General features: G+C 43.5%; 1 protein-coding gene across 1 annotated transcript; it reads left to right on the top strand.

Annotated features, from left to right (window-relative positions):
* The first annotated feature begins 1,026 nt into the window (after window positions 1–1,026).
* Window positions 1,027–19,270, top strand: LOC106654060 (mucin-5AC-like). Its single transcript, XM_023458882.1, has 19 exons — window positions 1,027–1,110; window positions 1,880–3,782; window positions 3,862–4,172; window positions 4,362–4,397; window positions 5,107–5,270; window positions 8,408–9,380; window positions 9,483–9,965; window positions 10,042–10,158; window positions 10,651–11,793; window positions 12,540–13,355; window positions 13,897–14,007; window positions 14,080–14,160; window positions 14,269–14,673; window positions 14,764–14,844; window positions 17,405–17,849; window positions 17,910–18,218; window positions 18,289–18,464; window positions 18,645–18,920; window positions 19,208–19,270. Exons 1-19 carry the CDS (start codon window positions 1,027–1,029, stop codon window positions 19,268–19,270), a joined length of 7,977 nt encoding a protein of 2,658 aa, XP_023314650.1.
* Window positions 19,271–21,007: the final 1,737 nt, after the last annotated feature.

Below are 21,007 nucleotides of genomic sequence, written 5' to 3'. Positions count from 1 at the left end.
CTCCACCTCCTCATCTTCCTCATCTTCCTCATAATAAGAATCATCTTCATAATGAACATCACATCGTACAATCAGTAACGTCTCGTTCTCGTACTTGAATTCTTCAAAGAGTGCCGGCTTTTTGAACGCTCCGTGTTCAACCAGAAATGTCATGAATGTGAGGATGTCGCTTCGGTTCAGCTCGTATCCTCTATTCTCCAGACGTTCGATGACACATAGAGCTGCTAACGTCCTAAAAGCACATAATTCCTGCTGTCCGTCGTACCGATTTTCTTCAAAGAACTCATCGAAGTCACTCGCAGAAGGGAAAACGAAGCTGGACAAATCAGCGCCATGATCCAAGAGCACATCAATACACGACGGACTAAAATTCGCCACAGCCCATTGAAGAGGTGTCCGACCTAACTTGTCCTTTGCATCGATCTTTACGATCTGATTTAGTTCGTCATTCATCTTAAAGAATAGCTTCGCAATCGTTGAGTGATGGTCGAAACATCTCATGCTTATAAAATGCAGAGGAGTCGCTCCGTTCTTGTTGGCCGAATTCGAATCGGCGCCCTTTTTCAGCAACATAGTGGCCAACTCCCCGTCGCCGCGAGACACAGCAAAGTGCAATGGTGTGTTGCCATCCTCGTCCCGGGCGTCGATCTGCAATACCTGACATCTTTCATCGTTAATCCTGAAGAACACTTCTGTAACGGCACACTCGTTTATGAGGTGAAGGGGAGTCGTTCCTTTCTTGTTGGCCCAGTTCGGATCGGCACCGTATCTCAACAACAATTCGGTCATATCCTTGGAACGGTACTCCAGAGCAAAGTGCAGTGGGGAATCACCTGTTTCTGGCAGGAGGATATTGGGATTCTGGCCGAGTTCTAGAAAATTTTTGACGACGTCGTTACAGCCTCGAGACATACAGGCCACGTGGAAATGCGTCAATCCATCTTCGTCGATGTAATTCACGTCGAACCTGTTGTATATTTGGAATAGACAATCAATCAGACTGAAATTTTTGCGTCTAAACGCCCAATGAACTGCAGTAGTACGAAGCAGCAATGGCTTGCCGTCTTCGTCTACGTCGGGCTCGTCCTTGTAGCCGGTCGCGAGCACAAAGTTGACGAATGAATCGAGTGACGAAAATATCGAGTTAATCTTCGTTACGCAATCAATAATGAGAAAATCAATTTCTTCGCGTCGAAAAATGTCTCGAAGATTTGGAAGTTGACCCTGCCAATTGCGGATCAAGCGATACAGTTTACGACGAAATTTTTCTCTATCTAGTTTGTCTTCCCAATTGACCTTTTCTCGTAAGGACTTGAGTTGTTCCAAGCTTGAGCCTTTCGTAAGATGATTCGCACTTTCAGAATCGGAATAATTCTGGCATTCGTCTTCGCTATGGTAACTCACGTTGGATTCGTCGTCGGACGCCATGATTCAAGATATTTTTTACTTTTCTTACGAGAATCACTAGATACGGTCAATTCGATCTTCCTGTATTTAGCTGTTTACGTTGCGGCGTCGTAACGTGTACTGAATACACTGAGATCTATCTATACATACTGGGTCAAATGTGTGCGAAGCTATAAGAAACACGAGTAGCTTTAGGTGAGCAACAAATTGCCTATTTAGCCGCTGCTAGCGATCGTAGAGGTAGTCTCATGAATCGTCAGACTAATACAGCAAATTCGCTAGCAGCACACCTTGAACTTTCTGCATTGAAAATTTCATATCGAGTTATAAATGCCTGAATATTTTATATCGATTCTAAATCGAAATTCTCTGTCGTATTTTTATAGTGTAGTTCAAAACTAAACTAAGATTTGTGTAAAGTATCTCACAAAGCAAAATATTGTCGAAACAAATAATTTACGTTTGCTTACAGGCTCCAAAAAATAAGGAACAAAGTACGACAGTAGCGAGCCGTAACTCGCCTCGATTCACGCCTCGAAGCGCAACGACAAGAACCACCACCGAAGCCTCGTCGCAGCAGGATGCGACGACCATCAAGAATAGCCGTCAACGGGCCTCGAGCTTCAACCGCAAGACCACCCAGCTGAGCCGTACCAATAAACCAGCGAGCACCACCGGCGCACCGCAGCTCGACAAAGACTCCTCGAGAGCCAATAACAATAATAACGAGGCCGCCGTCGCATCCACGTCGAGGCCGACGCCGCGCAAGGCCCTCTATCATCAGCCGTCGAGGCTCGTCTCACGCAACAGGCTGATACCGAAACTGCGCCTACCCGAGACTGAAAAGGCGGCCGCCAACGCTACCGCCGCGGAGTCCGACGAGTCGGGCCACGACGCCGGCAAGAAGTCTTACTCGCCGGATGACTCGAGCGACGATCACGCGGCCAAGGCTCAAGCCGACGAGCCGTACGAGGGCGACGCCGCCGCAAAAGTTCCTGATGTTCAGCGAGTGGGTGGTCGCGCGAGCGCCGGTAGATCCGCCGCTACCAACGACGACAAACAAAAATCGGACGCGGAGGCGGCGGCTCCGTTGGCCGAGAACCAGCGCGCCAGAACCGGCCGCAAGATTCAACAGCACGTACAGATCAGACCCAGACCGTTGAAGGGTGGATCCGCTCTGAAACTCGCCAGGGAGAAGCAGCAACAGCAACAGCAACAGCAGCAGCAGCAACAAAACGAGGACTCGGAAATGGAATCGACCGTAGAAGTGATGGTGACCGAGCGCATCACCGACGCCACTCTGAAGCAAGACATATCGGCCTCCGGATCGGAGAAGTTTCACGTGAACGCTGCCATCGACGCAACGGTGGAAGCCAAGAAGCCAACGACCGCGTCCAACGCCACGGATACCCCGCTGCCTAGCGAGGGCTCGAAAAATAGACTGATGACCTACAAGATACGCGGCAACCGATCGACCACGACGAGAAAGCCAGCGAGCACCACCGAGGCAGCCCCGAGCGATGCTGCTTCCGCCGCCAACCCCGCACCGACTCGTGGACCGTTGCGAAGAGGCGGCATCACCAGAGGTTCCTCGCCCACCGTGGCCGCCATTCAGTCCCACGCCAATCGCATCCGCCAGCGTCACAACGAGAGGAAACCCCCGTCGACCACGACCACCACCGAGGCCAACAAAGACGGCGCGACGACCCCGGCTCCAACCCCGAGGAGACGTACCTACTTCCCCAAGCCGCCGCAGAGGACGCACCCGGTAGAGCATCCCCACAAACAACAACAACCGATCGAGAACGGCCCGGCGAGTGCAGCCGCCACCAAGAAGATAGCGGCTCACCCGGTCGACGCCAGAAAGCCCAACAGGCCAAGGAGTCGCTACCGCGCCGAGTTGTCGACCAGCACCGAGGCTGCCGCGACCACCACCAGCACCACCGCCGCCAGTCCTTCCACCACGGCGGCTACTACGACTTCGACGACCACTACCACCACTACGACTCCGGCTCCGTCGACGACCCTAGCGCCGACCGCAGCGCCAGCCCCGGCGATTCTGAGCTCGGAGCCGACCTACGAGGGCTCGTTCTCTCCCTCGAGCGCGATACCGTCGAATTTTGGAATCTCGACGCCTCTGCACGAGGCCAATTTGCCGGCGACTACGTTTCAGCCGGCCATCAGGTGGTCCAGCACTTCGACCGAAGCGACCTCGGTGAACGAGAATCCCATCGAAATTGGCAAACGCAACGACGAGGTTAACGAAAAAGTAGAGGATACCGTCGGAGACAAGCGCAAAGCTACCAAGGAGGATTTTTTTAACCATGGGTTGGGGTTTCGCGGAAGAACGCCGGCAGAACCCTCGACGAATGAAAGTAAATATTATTTTTATAAATTTTTAATGGATATGAGTACTTTAAATTTGACTATTTATTAATTTTTTTTTTATTTTAGCTCCAATCGCTATAGTCAGCTCATCGACATCGGCGCCCACGCTTCAAGCGGACAACGCCCCGCGCGGAAATCTAGGATGGAATCTGAGACGTCGCCCGGGACATTTGAGCGACGACTCGAAAGCGGATGCCGCTCCCGAGCAAGCTTCCGGCGATCAAACCAGGGAAATCACGTCCGTGACCAGCAGTACTTCCAAAGTGGGACGACGAGGAAACAAAGTTCATACGAAGGCCCCGGGATCGGGATCGAAAGACGACGAAACCGAGGGAGATAACTATCCTCCGGAATTTAAAGCGAGATTGGCTGAATTGGTGAGTATTTCAATTTTTCGATAATGGAAAACGATGCTTTGAGTTGGAGTTTTCACGAGAGTGATATTCAAATTACTTTTTTTTAATGAATTTCATTTAAATTATCCTACGCTGTCTTCTATTCGATAAAGCTCTATCGACGAAAGCATTTTTTTTGTATAAAAATTCAATGTTCATCGTATATTCCAGCAAAAGAGTGGCCCCCAATCGAGAACCCCGTTAGAGGTAAGTCGAAACGTTCCAGATTTGAATTACATTAATACCTATTCTGATTTACTATCTATTTTGTTACTTAACTGGAACTATTGACTCACTAAGGGTGTTTTGTCTGTCTCTTAAAAAACTTTTTCTTGGGCTGTAATAACCACTAATCACGAGAGCGCTAACGATGACCGCTTTTGAATGCTCGTCTATTAGGCAGGCATGTCCACCGAGCCAAAAAAAAAAACAAAACGAAAACGTTTATGGTGTATGGATTATAACTACTACTACTACTAGGCTGATTGAGACGGATTACAGTGATCTCTATTGTAAAAAAAAATAAAATTATATTTCAGTAAATTTTGAATCTCTCGTAACAATGTAAGAGTTTTTCGATCTCTTTCTCTAATATTCTTTTTTAATTTTTTCTTTTATAGAAAAATATAGCTTTAACAATTATAATGTTACGTGTACATATAACGAAAAAAAAATCTTCTAGAAATAATATCTATATGTACATAAAATCTCGCTCCAGCCTCGAAAAAAAAGGTGCTAATAACAATGTGTTATTTACTTTATCTTTTTGACACTGTGTTACAGTCTGTTAAAGCTGTATTATTCACGTACTCACAATAGTTAAGTAACTTAAAAAAAAAAAAACAAACAAACAACAACAAAAAAAAAGCGAAAAAAAGGCCACTGTAAAAGCCGCATAAAGTCATGATTTACTTAGGAACCACGATTGCATACCAGCTCGAATGTTATCGATACAACGAGCGCAGACCTCGCACCCGCCTCGTCAGATAGTGCGTACCAAGTGGTAGAAACGACTTACCAAACTCCTAATTACCCAACTGTCTCATTGTCAAATTCGAGCCCCCTGGATGTGCAGCAAGAGTAAGAAAGAAAAGAAAAGAAAAGAAACGAAACGAAAGAGAGGCGCTCCGATGCAAGAAGAGAATAAAATCATTTTATATTTTAGTGAACATCGCTTATAACGTTAATTTATTGTGCAAATTACATGTTTTTGTGTACACGCATTTTGACGACTTCACGACTTTTTTATTTATTTATACTATGGTTTCTTCGTGGAATTATTTATTTACACTTTTTATAATCGTTCATAAACAAAAGAATTGTATAAATTTTGCTTGTATACAACATTTGCTATTTTTTCTTCACTTTTCTTGGGATTTTTAAGACTTTTTTATAACTCGACGATTTTCAATGTCGCATTCGATAGGTCATCGCTAAATTGTACATATAATTTATCCTTTAATGTTGTATGTGTGCACTCTTCATGTTTTATTTTAATCTGCTATAAAATTTAATCGAGCCATGAATTGTATGCAAGTAATCAAATAAATATTATTCCATCTTAAGTAAAAAAAAACAATAGTAATATTTATTTTAAGATTGGTAGTCAGTGTGCTCAAATATTACATTTACATACGAGTGCTCGAAGCAGCACTCGAAAAATTGAAAATATAATGATTCATTGTGATGAAGAAAATTATAAATAAATTTAAGGCGTCGAAAGAAATTGATATTGATAGCGACGATTTTACATGCTTGTAAATAGGTATCACGCGTATTCTGTGATATTTAGAATTGTTCAAATTTTAATACTATAAAAGTAAGTATTTGCAAAAATATCATGCTTGAATGTATTTCTTATCTTAACTCGATCTGTCGCCTCTACAATGCATCTCGACAAAAACTTTAGTCTATAATCATACTGTTGAAAAATTGTTTATGATTCTTACGAACTTTGTTTGTGTATCTTCACATTCGCGAGAAATTCAAAAACGTGCTGAAATTATGTTTCTCTGCCTTCAATTTTGTAATTGAATTTTTTTTTCCTAATAATTGTTTTAAAAACATCTCTACTGTTACACGTCAAAAGCATTCCAACGTATTTTAACTAAGGGCCTAGTTAATATAGTAACTAAGTTAACCTATATACTTCTGATTTTTTAATTTGCTTCCAATAGCAGGAGTTATTTGTATCAAGTGATAGTTTGTTGTAATTAGAATCGTTTCTATGTTGTTTTATTTTAACTAATTAGTTGCACATTAACGGAGTTTCACATTAGCACGAACTTTGTGTTTTAATTCATTAACTATCTGTTTTCCGATGTCCGTAACGCCATTTAAATCTGGTGGGTGACATCATTCCATATATACATTGAACAAATGTTTATTCATATAATAAATGTCACCTAATCATCTCTGTTTTCTAATGTTCATAATATAATAATGGAAATAAATGCACAAACGAGCGTAAACTTCGAAATCGGCGCAGTGTATATTAAAAAAAAAAAATACCGAAAAATGTTTTGGTGCTTTCGTGAATCGAAGTAATATCAACCAAACTTTACAGCATACTATATATGCATGCACACGCACACACACACATACGAACCAGAGTCGGGCAGTTTAATCTAGATTTTGCAGAACCGGTTCGCCATTCACCCAACTTGGGGCCGGTTGACGTCGTCGTCCAATTTCGATTTCGGGTCTCCATATAATACTTACCTTTCATACAGCTCGTGCTCGCGAACACAGAGAGAGAGAGAGAGAAAGCGGCCGACTCGTGTGTGTGCAGCTTTTAGACGTATATATGTGATAGGCGTGGTATCGATGTGTGCGTACGTGCATACGCATTTGCGATATGTATATGTGTACAGGTTTGAATATACGAGTCCGTGATTAAAGTCTCTGTGCAAGTCGCGCGTAGGCGATTACGGTGGATATATATTGTGTGTGTGTGCGCGCGCGCACGGTATATGCGATAGTTTTTTTTTTGTTGAGATGGCGAATAATGATTCCACCACGTAACAATGCGCACATGCAAACGAGAAAACTTTCTTGATGGGATTTTTTTAACGCTACACGCACATACGCACACGTATACACACACACTTAGCTCATAATTCGACGATTATGGCGTAGTCAGTACTTTTAGATTGATTTTGCAAAGCACTCGAAAACATTCGAAATTATACGCACGCGACTATTTTCGTCATAGATAGACACACACACACACACACTCACTCACTCACTCATTCGATTGCGTAATTTCGTAGAGAGAGAGTAAAAAAAAGGTCGATGACAAAGCTTTTCCACTGAGTTGTTAATTTGATCCAGAAATGCAATAATTAAAAACTCGCCACGAAACCGTTAGTTAGAAAAGTTTATTTCTAATCGTAGTGGTCAGAATCATATGGGTGCGTAATCAACGACGATGCGAACGTGTATATAGTAGCATTTCCTGAAACTCGCCTAATTGAACTTTCAGTTTCTGTCGTCTGCGGCAATAACGTGGCTCAGGCTTTTTAGACGTCGCCTCGTGTCATGGACTTCTGCGATACTGCGCTCCGTTTTGAATCTATTCTCGTCGAATTAAACTGCGCTCGATGATTACACACACGCACACGCACGCACGAAACGAAAATTGTTGCAGAGAATGATAAACTAAATTAAAAAATCAAAAAAAAAAATATCGAAGCATCGTACACGAAAAAAAGAGGTATACCGAGTACGAGAATTATCAGATTATTGGGCAGTTGTTGGAAACGCCGAACAAAAAAGCCGGTTCGAAGTATCCGAGTATTTATGAGATTCCTAACTATCGTTATTATTATTTTTCACATTGTTTACAAGCACCTTCTGCCACGCGAGTGAATCTCATCGTGTATAAATAACACAACAACAACAACAAAAATAGAAAAAAAATGTATACCAAAAACAAAACTAACATAAACTCTTTTTCTATTCTCTTTCCTGTAATGCAATGCTTCGGGAAATCTTGGTTAAAAACTAGAATCATAAAGTGTGCAAATGGTGTGGATAAACAAAAAAAAAAATTAAATGTATAGAAAAATCAACCAAACAAAACAAACAATCATATTGGGCTGGGCTCTGGAATGCTTGAGAGCCAAAAAAAAAAAAACAAAGATCGGTACTTGTAAAAAAAAAAAAACAAACAAAGTTACTACAGGGCTGCTCAACACGAAACTTTTGCAGGCAAGCAAGACGTCGTCTGCCGAGCTTTTCGCAGCTAGATCGAGAATGAAATTGGAAAAAGCGCGTAAATTGGTCAAGCCCGAGCTGGTGGTTTTCGACGATCAGGGCGCTGCGTCGCGTCAGCCCGTGGCGGCCAGCTTGATCCTGGAATCATTCGCGGACGATCAGAACGCCGGCGATTCCGAGGGCAACGAGGATCAAAAGATCGTCAAAGTCGCGAGAAAAGTTAACGCGCTCGACGAGAAGGCCGAATCGGTGTCGCAGCAACAACAGCAGCAGCGCAATCGCACCAAGTCCGGCGACTGGAAGCCCTCGAAGCTGCGAAAGAACTTTAAGGAAAACCAAACGAGAATTTCCAGATATAAACAGGCAAGTCCCTACGTTCCTAAGATAAAAGTGCCATCGCCGGTTAGCGCGGAAAAAAATAGCCCGGAGGAGAATAGCGTCGAGGACGATTTCACCAAGTCGGCCAGAGTGGCCAGATACGAGGAGATCAAGCACAAGTACGTGACGAAGCCGAGAGGCAGCAACAAGAGTCGGGGCCCCAAAGCTTCGCCCGACGACGCTGTACAAGACATGATGACGACGACGACGACGACCGAAAAACCGCGAAAATCGTCGTCCTTCACGCCGCGTAAAAACGACAAAAATCACGTGGAGGACATCAAGGCCGTCGCGCTCAAGCTGCGCAAGAGCTTGGAGAGCCAGGAGAAGCAGCAGACGCCAAAACCGCCGAGGAAGAGCGAGCTGGAGGGCGGCTCGACGACCCTGCTGACGACCATGCGCACCGTCAAGTCCTTCTCCTTCTCGACGCGTCTGGTCAAGGACGAGGGCGAGTCCGTGAGCTCGTCCACGGAGAAGATGCTCGACGCCGAGGACGCGTCGTCCTTGTCCTCGGTCTCCACCTCCTCGTCGGTGGTTACCGAGATCGTGACCCCGCGATCGCCGACTTCGACGACGACGCCGTCGTCGACCACTGTCGGCAGCGAAAATACCGCCGACGGCATCGTGGCCCCGATTTACGAGGAGCCGACGACGATGACGCCCCTGCCGGTAGCGGTGGTCGCGTCGACCTCGGAGGACTCGTTGAACGAGATCGACGACGCCTCGAACGCGGTGATCGCGAGCAGCGACGATAACAAGAGCGACGACAATGACATCTGGTCGAAAGCTCGACTGGAGTACCGAGCGATGCTGACCAACGACACGGGCTCGCCGGTATTCGTCGTTTATCCATCGGCAACGGAGAAACCGTTGCTGGCCGTGACGCCCAAGACGACGACGACGACGTACCGACCAAGCGCAGAAATGCAACCGCAGTCGGCAACGCAGGAGCCCCACCGAGCCGCCGATCAGCCGATGCAGAAATCGGCCGGCGATACACCGACCACCAACATCTACAATCCGACCAAGGCCGCGGCGAGCCTCGGCACCGACAAGGAGCGAGTCCTCGAGCAGCTGCGCAGTACGGTGGCGCCGCTCCTGGCCGCGATCGCCACTACTACCACCGACGAGCCGAAATTGCCCAACTACAGCGGCTCCTACAGAAATACCAATAGCGTCGTGAGTATTTTTTTTTTACGACGGCTGTTTGAAATATTTTTTATCGATTATAACGTCGTTTATTCCGTGATTATAGAACGCCACTCCGAAGGCCGCCACCTCGAGCGGGACTCCGCGCAAATTCAGCGCGAGGTACAGAGGTGCGGAATTTTTCGAGAAAAAATCCACCCAATCATTGAATGCCATAACCGAGGTAAGCCCTATATACTTTTTTTTTCATAATGCAATGGATTTGTGGGTGTACATACGATAAGTTATATTCAATCGCACTGAAAAAAAAATAGTTCACTTGTGTGTATGGCGCAAATTCAAATTGTAAGCACCCTCGCTTGAGCATGTAGAAATTATTCATTTGAAATCGTAGAAATTTGTGTAAATTTTTTTGATTAGAGCTTGAAAGCGCACGTTAATTTTTAGAAAACAAAACACACACATCAAACACTTTTACTGTATTTCCATGTTTCACTTTTTCGAGGTTGATTGATTATTTTTCGATGATAAAAAAAATTGCGGTAAAATTATTTGTTACTGTTCACACACACCTACACAAACTGCTTCCAATATCTATTCAATGTCGAATGTCTCATTCGAAAGAAATTGCCTCGTCGCAATAAAAGTACATACAGATCATCACTGTATACAGTGTACAGCACATTGGAAAGCACATTATATTTTTTTATTGCAGAACAACGATCCGGCACCGAATATTGATTTCGACGAATTCAGTTATCGAACGCTGCAACCCGCATTTAGTCGGGATACGATCGAGAGCACGACTCGCGATATTTTTGACGCTTCGAACGACGTCAAGGATATCGCGGAAATAGTCACGCTACCACCGCCGACGATGACGCTCGGTGGCAACGCAGAAGAAGACGACGCCGTCACTACCGTGCAAACGTTTGCTTTTGATTACAAGCGCGAGCAGTCGACGGCCGATTCCACCGATTCCGTTACCGATTTTATGCCATCCAGTACGGAATCGAATGCCGATTTATCGGTGACGATCGGTAATAGTGCGATAACTACCGGCAAATCGGCAGATTTCAAAGTAATTGAAATCATATCGAAACCTCCGACATCGATTAGTATGAAAACAGAGAATACGAGCGATGAGCCAATGACAACGACACTGTCCGCAGATAGCATTGAAATGAACACAGCTAAATCGGATGAAGCTATCGAAATTAATTTGACAAAATCCCAAGACAGTGATAATCAAAATGAATCGGAAGATTCTAGTACTGTAGTCTCAGAAGTAAGTAATTCATTATTTAATAAATATCTAACCGACAGTAGTGATGAATCAAAACAATCGACTCTCATGGAGATCCAGTTAGGCCAACGACCCACAAAAGCATCCAAATTAAATCTAGCGACCGAAATAAATCCAACTGTAGAAAGTACAAACAAAAAATTAGAAGTGGTAGCCATGTTAGATATAAAAACAGAAGAAGTTGACGCAAAAGATGATAATGAGCAGAATTTCAAACATAAAGCGTCGAAAAAAGTTACATCGATAGTACCTGCAGTGAAGTTCGTTTCGGTTCACGAAATGGACGAATCAGATTTATCGACATCTAGAGAAATGTCAGTCTACGAAGAATATAGCAAATATTCTAACATTAATGTTTCAAAAGCACCGAGTAACGACAGTAATTCAATCAATCCGCACGATGTTTCTAAAACATTGGATTTTGAAATACACGTCTACAACTCGATGAATTCATCAATGTCCACAGGTACTAGACAATTTTTTATGACAAAAATTCTCTCAAATAACAAGGACATGGAATCTATTGTTAAAAAACTATCAGTATTCAGCACCGTAACAATCTATTATAACGATCTTGTGACTGAAAAAAAAATCTGAAAAATTCAGCTCGAGCATTTTTTGATTTTTTTTGTAAACGAATGAAAAAAGATAAGACGTGGACAGAGCTCGCCTGATTGTTTTTCCGGCTTTTGGGAAGCTTTTTAGAACGGACCAGTAAGACTCAATCTGTGACTAATGAAAGCACTGTAGACATCGATTCTCAAGCTTCTATAGTTGATCAATCGACAAATATTCTTCGCACCACAATATTATTCAACAAAAAAAAAAATTTGAACCTTCTATCGACACCGACACTAATACAAGAATGAACACTTGTACTCTTAGTTATCCTACCAAATAGTTTAGTCTGTCGAGACCGCAACTCTTTTCCCAATAGTAAATCGCTCCATTTTCAATTAATCACTTGACCGCCTTAGATTTAACCAATGTTTTTGCACCGTATTAGGTTACCACCCGCATGCTTCAATTCTATATAGTAAAAATGCACCTATCGGTATAGTCAATGTCTCTCCCCCACCTCATCCAGTATTATCAAATCCTGCTGCGACAGATTATATGTGTTGTACTTCGCCTGTAGTGAAAAAGCGCCTCGACAAAAATCGCACCTACATACTGGCGATTTTTATTTCGTGTTTCTGCTTTCGTTAGGCTACATTAGAAAATAAATCGTATCGGTGCTGATAAGAAATGGCTCTGACTCATGATCTATCGTTCCAACTTTGCTTACACGTTTCCAGGACACTACGCTTCTTCTTCCAATCGCCCAAAGGACGGCAAATCTCAGCAAAAAGCCCTATCAATTAACGATGAAAACAAAGTCAATGAAAAATTACCCCTTATCATCCGAATACTCCTCAATTATCACTAACCTCCTGAAACCGATTTATGATTCTCCAAATTCAATAGCTCCGTTCGAGACGACGACGACGATCCTGGCCAACGCCTCGACAATCATAAAATCTACTACGAAGGATCATCGACAAGTCGCTACTACTACAAACTATCCCAAACTAACGATGCCAGCGAATAAAATCGTCGACGAACGTCGAAATTTGGAAATAACGAACAGTATTAATCGGAGAGCGAGCTCGAGCACCAGCACCGTAGCTCCCGTCAGAGATTATTTGATTTACGGAATACTTCCCAACAAAACGATCGTCAGAAAACGCCCAGAAGATAACCTCATTGATTCAAGGAACGTCGATAGTCCGTACGTGATCTTTGGAATCTTTCCCGATGGAAAGCTCGTGCGCAAATTTCCCAACGGCACGATAATACCGGATCCGCCCAGCAATCCTGTCGAGGTCGTTTTTTCCTTGACCACGAGCACGACGACCGACAGGCCCAGACTTCCCTTTGATCAGGTTAATGAACCAGGCATTTTTACTCAGAGCAATAATTACCTTGAGACTCGTCGTAGTCCTATTGACAACGTGAATACCCAGAAAGCTCGCATCTACACCCTTAACGAACTAGAAAATTTAAACTCTTTTCAAGGATATTTCAGTGGCAATCGGCCGTTTGATAGGTTCACGAGTGAATCTGGAAGATTGGTATAATAAAGATACATTTTTATTAATTTAAGAATTGCAAAGTACGTTGTACTCACATTCAAGTAATAATGCAAAATTTGTAAATACTATACAGTTTTGAGAAAAAAATTATTTATATTGAAGTAATTAAAAAAATTTCTTTTGAGATATGTAAATATGTAAATAGCTGAACTTGTCTGATCAATATTCAAGAACATATTTTCACCATTAACATTAACTTTATTGAGTACTCGAAATTATCGATGAATTATTTCATTGGAGGAATAAGGAACGTACCTTGAAAAACGTTGCAATTTGTATCACACAGGTATTTTTGACGTTGTTCTCATAGTATACTTTGCACTGTACAATCGAAGTGTGCACATAGTAGCACATTATATATCTGTGGTGTTCTTAGTTAAAGATGGCACTTTTACAACACCAATTCTGAAAAGCAATTGAAAGATTTTGATTCGTAAATTAATTTAATTTAATCATTTAAGTAGTAGTTGATGATTTAATTCATAGGTTACTAAAAAATATTATCCAACTTATTTCATAGGTGACAACGATCCCAAATTTTGAAAATAATTCTAGTCATAAAAATCGATCCAGTAACTCTATTTCTCAAGAAGACAAAAAACTCGCACGGCCTGATATTTTGATAGGACAGGTATATAAATTGTGCAAATTAAAAAATATTTAGATAGCTTAACATGAAAAGTAACAATGGCTCGTAATTTAGGATAAATTTGTCAATTACTGGACGACGGAACAAACTAGCAGTAAGAGTTCTTCTTCCAGTGTACCTGCTACTTCTACCACAGTAAGTTTCATTTCAATATAATCAGTTTCAAGTCCAATAATATTATTTAGTTACATTAAAATCCACACGATAAATTTAAATAATTCAAAAACATCGTGTATATTCAAGGCTGTATCAAACGAAGTGACTCCAAGGTCAAACAAAGTTTCGGACACGATAGCAGATACTATAAACTCCTTGATAAGAATGTCATCTAAAGCAACGACTACGTCAACGATTGCTCCGATTACGACGACAGAAAAACTAGCACGTACTTCGTCGACTCGCGAAACTACGATCGAGCCACCAGTCACTACGACCCCTGCGCCTATGTACATTCGCACCAGAGCCACTACTACCCCACCGAGCACAACGACTGCACGCGCCACTACTACTACTACGTCGACGGAACCACCAACCAAGGTTCCCTCTTTGTCGAGTTCGGCACCTTTTTCCACGACCGCCAGCCCGATCACGGCTAATCCAAATGCCTTCGGCTCGACTTTCGACGATTTGGCTTTCCTCAATGCATTGGTAAACATATTATACCTAGAAATTCGTACTCGTATAACTCATCGATCGCGCCTAAATTCATTAACGAGCCGAATACAAATATTTCCACAGCTGGAGAAGCCGAGCCAAGGAGGTGAGGTCGAGACCACACCCAAGACGCTCACAGAAGTGGAGCAGCAGCTCGCTAATAAGGTGAGTCCGACGGAGCGTATACGCGCGCGCGCGCATACTTACCTTTTTCGAATGGCTTAATTGATAGATATATATGCGGAAATTTTTAAACTGCGAGAGCGAAAAACGAGTCCGCGGCTCTGCGAGTCTAACTAGTCTCAGATCAAATAGGATCGAAATGATTTCTCGTTTCTCGGCCTCTGTGTACTTATACCGATATTAATTGCCTATACATAAATAAGTGTGGAGCGCGCGCGCGTGTAACACCTCATCATTTACGGCTGCACTCGTATATAACGATTTCGCACGTACACACACACACGTAATATAATAATTCATCATCTTTCGCTCGCATATTGTGTGCGCACGATCGTAATGCCAAAGTTGTCATGCAGTAGCGCCCGCGCCTCGCGCGCAATTCGAGTTAAGTTAAGTAGTCGGCAACTACGCTGCAACTACATGCGCCGCGCATCGTGGATCGTGCCGCACTGATACTCCTCCGCAGAGCACTTGATAATATATAAACTTGTAGTGTGCCTATTGACTGCGATAATTAATTTGTACATTATGGAGTGCTGCTGCTTAAAAGTGTGGCTAATTATTGCCTCGCGTCGCGAGTACGTGTACTTCTTTTTTTTTTTCTTATTTACGTATAGAATACGTACTTGCGCGCGAGAAGTAGAGAGAGAGAGAGCGGCTACTTTTAACCCAGAACTACATTCGCCACTACTCTTCTTCGTGTTTTATCTGGTCTAGCTCATTATGGCTATTAGACCAAAAATCACTGTGGGCGCTAACGAGTAATTGATTTTTCCATAAATTTTGTTAAACTTTTTGGAGACTCGGTACGAAATAGCTGCGTTGAAAATCGGGCCTCGATGTAGGAATTGATTTATTCCACACCATATCACACAATAAGTTTCAACATACATCGCGTGTACGCGTATGCATTATATGCCAAGCATTTGTCAGTGTTTTGTCAGAATCTCATATACCACCATTATGTCAGCGCGTCGAATTGTTGCCGTTCAAATTTTTCTTTATTAACCCTTCCACGTAAATATATGTGTGTCTGTGTGTGCATGGGTATGTCGTCGCGAAGCTGTATAGAGACACGTATTCGCGCCGCCCGTATTATATGCAGTCGCGATCTCGAATATATGTTTCTCTTTCTTTCGCAATGCCATATACCTGGCGCTATAACTTATTCCCTGCGCACACATACACACACACACACAAGAAGGCGAATAGTTTCTCTCACTCGCTCGATTCGCTTTTGTGCGCTCGCGGTTTAGCCCTCATGCAAATTCGCGTAGTATATAGCGACCTCGACGCGCGCAATGCACATAGCGCAGCTAAATCCAGACACGATCGCGCATATTTTCTCTCGACATCGATAAGGGCCGAATAATATAATCGATGACGTGACTCGGAGTACTGCAGCAGCAGCGCAAGAGCTTATATAGTGTATAGAGATTTACAAAGAAGATGATACTTGGAATGCTCCGCGCGCGGCATGACTTCCCATTGCTACCGTTCGCATTGTTCGCCGCTGCTGCTGCTGCCGATTCTCTTTCCATATACCAGCTGAAAAATCGACAAGTGTATGAATGTAATGTAGTCTCACCTATGCCTGCATAACTATGCACGATACGAGGCACAAAAAAAACAGGCGGCTTACCCTGTATCGGAATGCACGTGTAATACACGGAGAGTACGATGGTATTTATTTTCGAAATGAAAAGTAAGATGAAAAAAAAATCAAAGGCCAAAGGGGCGCGGGAGAGGGTATTTAATTTATTCATACCATGTAAAAACTACGCAAAAGTTACGAGAGCGACAACGAAAAATTCTCCTCCCGCGCCATGGAAAGATTTACGAGCGAACGCGTGTCGAGTTATTTCATTAATTGAGGAAAAAAATGCAAACAAGCGCGTTATAATATACGTCCATCGCGCAGTGGTGTACGCGCGTTTGTGCAACAAGTAGTAGTAGTAGCGTATATATATAAAGGGGGGAAGCGAGAGATAACTCGAGTCGAAAAATTGCCGCGCGCGTTCATTTAAATATTTTAGAAGTCTTTTAAAGGGACACACACGCGTTTCCTGCCTCTTTAAAATATATGCACACACACACACACTACTGCCTTGTGTTTACAATGCGCTGCACGTGGCGCGGTAGCAACAGCGGCAGCAGCACGAGGTATGCGTGTGCAGCGGGCCTAGACGGAGCATCGGCTCTCGTATACCGCGCGGTGGGTATGCGACGACGACGACGACGACGACGACGACTGATCTTTTTTGCCGCGCTCGCGCGAGTCCGATGACACGTTTTCTTTTTGTCCGCGGAGGAGCCAATTATAAACTACAAGTGCACACTTTGCTCGAGCGCATCGGGAAAGCTCGAGCGTGTGTGCAGGACACGAGAGAGAGAGACTGAAAAAGAGATTCTACGCGAGCTCTGCGGCAGCGTTACATCGGTATGCCGGGCTCGACGAATATACAAGCGCGGCACCTTATATAAACTGTACATTACGTCGACGCTACGTAGCTGACGAATGGAAAATTAATGAATTTCGCAGATCTTAGCCCTGGCTCTGGGTCGATCGGTATCCGAGATCTCGACGCGCACGCCCAAAGTCATCAAGCAGCTCGACGGGGCCAATTCCATTGGCGGCGGCAAGCAGACCACCGCCGGATCGTCGGCCGAGCCGATCGTCATCGATCTGTCGACCTCGTCGTCGACCTCGACGACCACAACTCAGCGTCCCACCACTACGCCCTACACCTGGAAACCCGTCCGAGCTTACTCGAGTTACGACGCTTACACGACTACGACGACGACCACTACCACCACTACGACTACTACCACGACTACGCCTAGACCTCAGAGGCGCAGGCCGACGACGACGACGACGAGCACGACAACGGCTGCACCCGTTTTGATAACCGCCAAGCCAGTGAACAGGAGGCCGAAGACCACGACGCAAGCTCCACCGCCGCCGCAACAACCTGCTGGGCCTTTTGGTAATTTATAACGATTTTTCCATTATTTGACATTTGTTTGACATTTACTTTTTGGCACAGGTTTCGCCGGCAACATCTTGAGAAATCTCTTCGGCTGGCGCAATCCGTTCCAGCAAGTTCAAGCTCAGACTCAGAGGCCCACCGTCGCCGCCAGGAGGCCGTCGACGACGGCTCGACGAGTCACCACTAGCACCACCACGACCGAGTCTTATCCCGAAGCGGATCAGCTCGAGTCGAGTCACACGCCGAGATCCGTGCGCTTGTCCAACTCGGCGACGCCGCGAAGTAAACTGTCCTCGACGACTTTTTCACCCGAGGACGATGCCAAATTTTTGGAAGCTCTACTGAAGGCTACGAGAGAGACCAACAGTCAGTGTTTAAAAATCTCAATCTCGATATTCAAAGGTCCATTTAACTCATGTCGATTGTTATCTTTCAGGCGATGGTACGAAAAAATTGAATCTGAGCAAAGACGACGAGGCATTGTTGAACGCGATACTGGTGAGTCAGATGAAATTGCCCGCTGGAGGTGGTAACGATCAAAAAGATGCCGCCGCCTTGGCGGACTATTTGAAAATCCAAGGGGTACAACCGTCGACGCCGGACACTTTGGCCGTAAGTTTTTCATATCGTACAGAAAAATACGTTTTTCTTTCTGTTCTGTTGCAGTCCGACTAACCGTTGTACAAAAAAAAAATGTTTAACAAACGACCCGTGATAATATTTTTTTTTTTTTACTAACAAACACGAGCGCACTTTGGTTGGATTGAACATTTTAATTCCCCGCTACTGTAGAACTTGATCAAGGAGGCGCCGACGAGACGGCCGACGCAGCGAAGAACAACGACGACGACGACGACGGAGGAGCCCAGATCGACCTATCCCAGGCCGTTCTTCAACAATTTCGGTCCGTTCGCCGCCAGTGCCGGCTTCGGCTCGGCCAACAACAACAACAACGGCGGCGACGGCAACGCCGCTGACGACGCGAGAGGCGCGATTCGCAACCAAGTCGTCAGCGCCGCTATTGGCATGACTCGAGCGGTCGGCCAGCTTTTCGGTGCTGTTATCAGGGTCAGTTAATGATTTTCATGTTCTTGTGTTTATCGTATCGTTCACTTTCGAGTCATTATTTCGTCATTTCGATGTAGCAGACTGTGTGTGTGTATTTTTTTTTTATTGTTTCTTATCAAACACGTTTTGTAAATTAATAAAAAATGTATGTAATAACAAAAATTTTAATGAATGAGTAATATTATCGATGTTTACGCACTCTTTGCAAAGTTCACTCTCGTATCTAATAACCATCGGATTCGATAAAAAAAAAATAAAAAGTAAAAATATGTGTTTCTCATTTTCAGGGTGCTGCTCACTCCATTCGGACATTCGTCAACGGAAGCGGCGGTCAGCGGGACAATATCTAGTTAAAGTGTCAATAGTGAAATTACGACGTCCTCTCGAAGGAGCCGCGATATGAACTTTTCCGTGTGAAATTTACGAATTAAAATTTATAAAAATTCTGGGTTATTGATGGTATTTTAAGGAGCCGTTGTTTTTGATTCCTGTACAGTCATTATAATAGCGTAATGTTAAAAAGTACGAGAACTCTTGAAATCATCTCCCTCTTTAATAATGATGTAAAAAGTGTAGATGATATTTTCTTAGTTCAATTTAACTCACTTTTATTAATGCAAACTATGTAATTTATTTTTCATCGCATCACAGTAATTATCCTACTTTACCGATTCAATTGTTTCATGTAACAAATGACGTTGGATTATCGAATTTGATAAAAAACAAGGCGCTTTGCAAACGTTTCTAGGGTAAACCCTTCACTTCATTTGTCGAGCTGACGTTACGAATGAATTATTTGAAAAAATTATTTGTATCAAATAATTTCTTCAATGATGAAATTTTATGTTCAAGCACGATTACGAGTCAAAAAGTTGTCTGGGTGAATTTCAAGCATCGGCAGTAGCAAGTATGAGAAAAGAAAATCATTAGGTGTGGGAGTACTCGTGAAACATTTGTAACGTTTGTGACGATTATTTTATTATTTGCGAAGGAACACTATTTCACTGTAGTATCAATGATCTTTGTACGACTCACACAAAACCCTTTGAAAAATAAGTAACATTGAGAAACTTTACTTTGTTTTAGTTTATTTGTAATAAATAAACAACTAGCTTTAAGGGATAATCTTTTTTTATTACTTTTGTACAGTAACGTCTGGGTACGTTTAATCGTTTAAGTTATTTTGTAAATCATGAATTTTTGTAAAATAAAATTGACTTTGTGAATAAATACTTATTTCGTTTGACAACCTCACGTTTCTTAAAGACACCGGAAATATTTTTGTTAATACAATTAAAAAAATTAAATTTTAAAGTCAACATATGGCCTGGCGATTACGTATGAGAAACGCACATTTCAGTATGCAGCCTGGGAAAAACTGGAACATACTCATGATCGTCGTCGGTGTACTATTTTTGTCGTCGTCGTAGTCGCGCGAAAAAGCAAAAACGAACGAGACGAGCTAATGCAGTACCGAAGGTTCAGCAGTTAGCCATCGCCATCAAAGTCACGCGAAACGACAAACAGATGTGGAAGCGATGCCTCGGTAGTAGAAATGCGCGACTTTTCGCCGTGAGAATTTTTTTTCCATCCGTATACGCGGATAATTCGCCGCAATGATCCAAAATTTTTATTGAAAAAGTTTATTACGTATAGCCAATGGTAGCACGGGTTTACTTTACAGTAATTATATACTAATAATTTCGAAATATCGTTAGGACCGAAGAATTTGATCGTTAAAGTGGAAAAAATTTCAATTACGCAATAATTCGAGGTGAAACTTTGACGGGCGGGGGGAAGGCGAAAACATTCCTTCGACGGGGGTTTATAACTGCCCAAAAATGCGCGACCTATGCGCGACGAGCAATATCGCGCGCGGCGAATCGACGGAAAAATTACATAGTAGCTGCCAGCAGCAAAAAAGGACACGGATATACGATTACTTACGGCTCGTAGAGTGTCTTTAACCGAGTAATATAAAATCAATTGCGGTGTGTGCGTGTCGGGGCTGCTGCAGTGGGATCGGTCGCGCTCTCGTTTATTGTTATTTCGTCGCAGCGAAAGTGGCAAGTGCCGATGCTGCTGCT

Source organism: Trichogramma pretiosum, unplaced genomic scaffold (genome assembly GCF_000599845.2).
Source record: "Trichogramma pretiosum strain Unisexual culture from Peru unplaced genomic scaffold, Tpre_2.0 scaffold25, whole genome shotgun sequence".
Classification (NCBI taxonomy): Eukaryota; Metazoa; Arthropoda; class Insecta; order Hymenoptera; family Trichogrammatidae; genus Trichogramma; species Trichogramma pretiosum.
The sequence above is the reverse complement of the archived record's forward strand: the minus strand, read 5'-3'. Positions and strand labels throughout refer to the sequence as shown.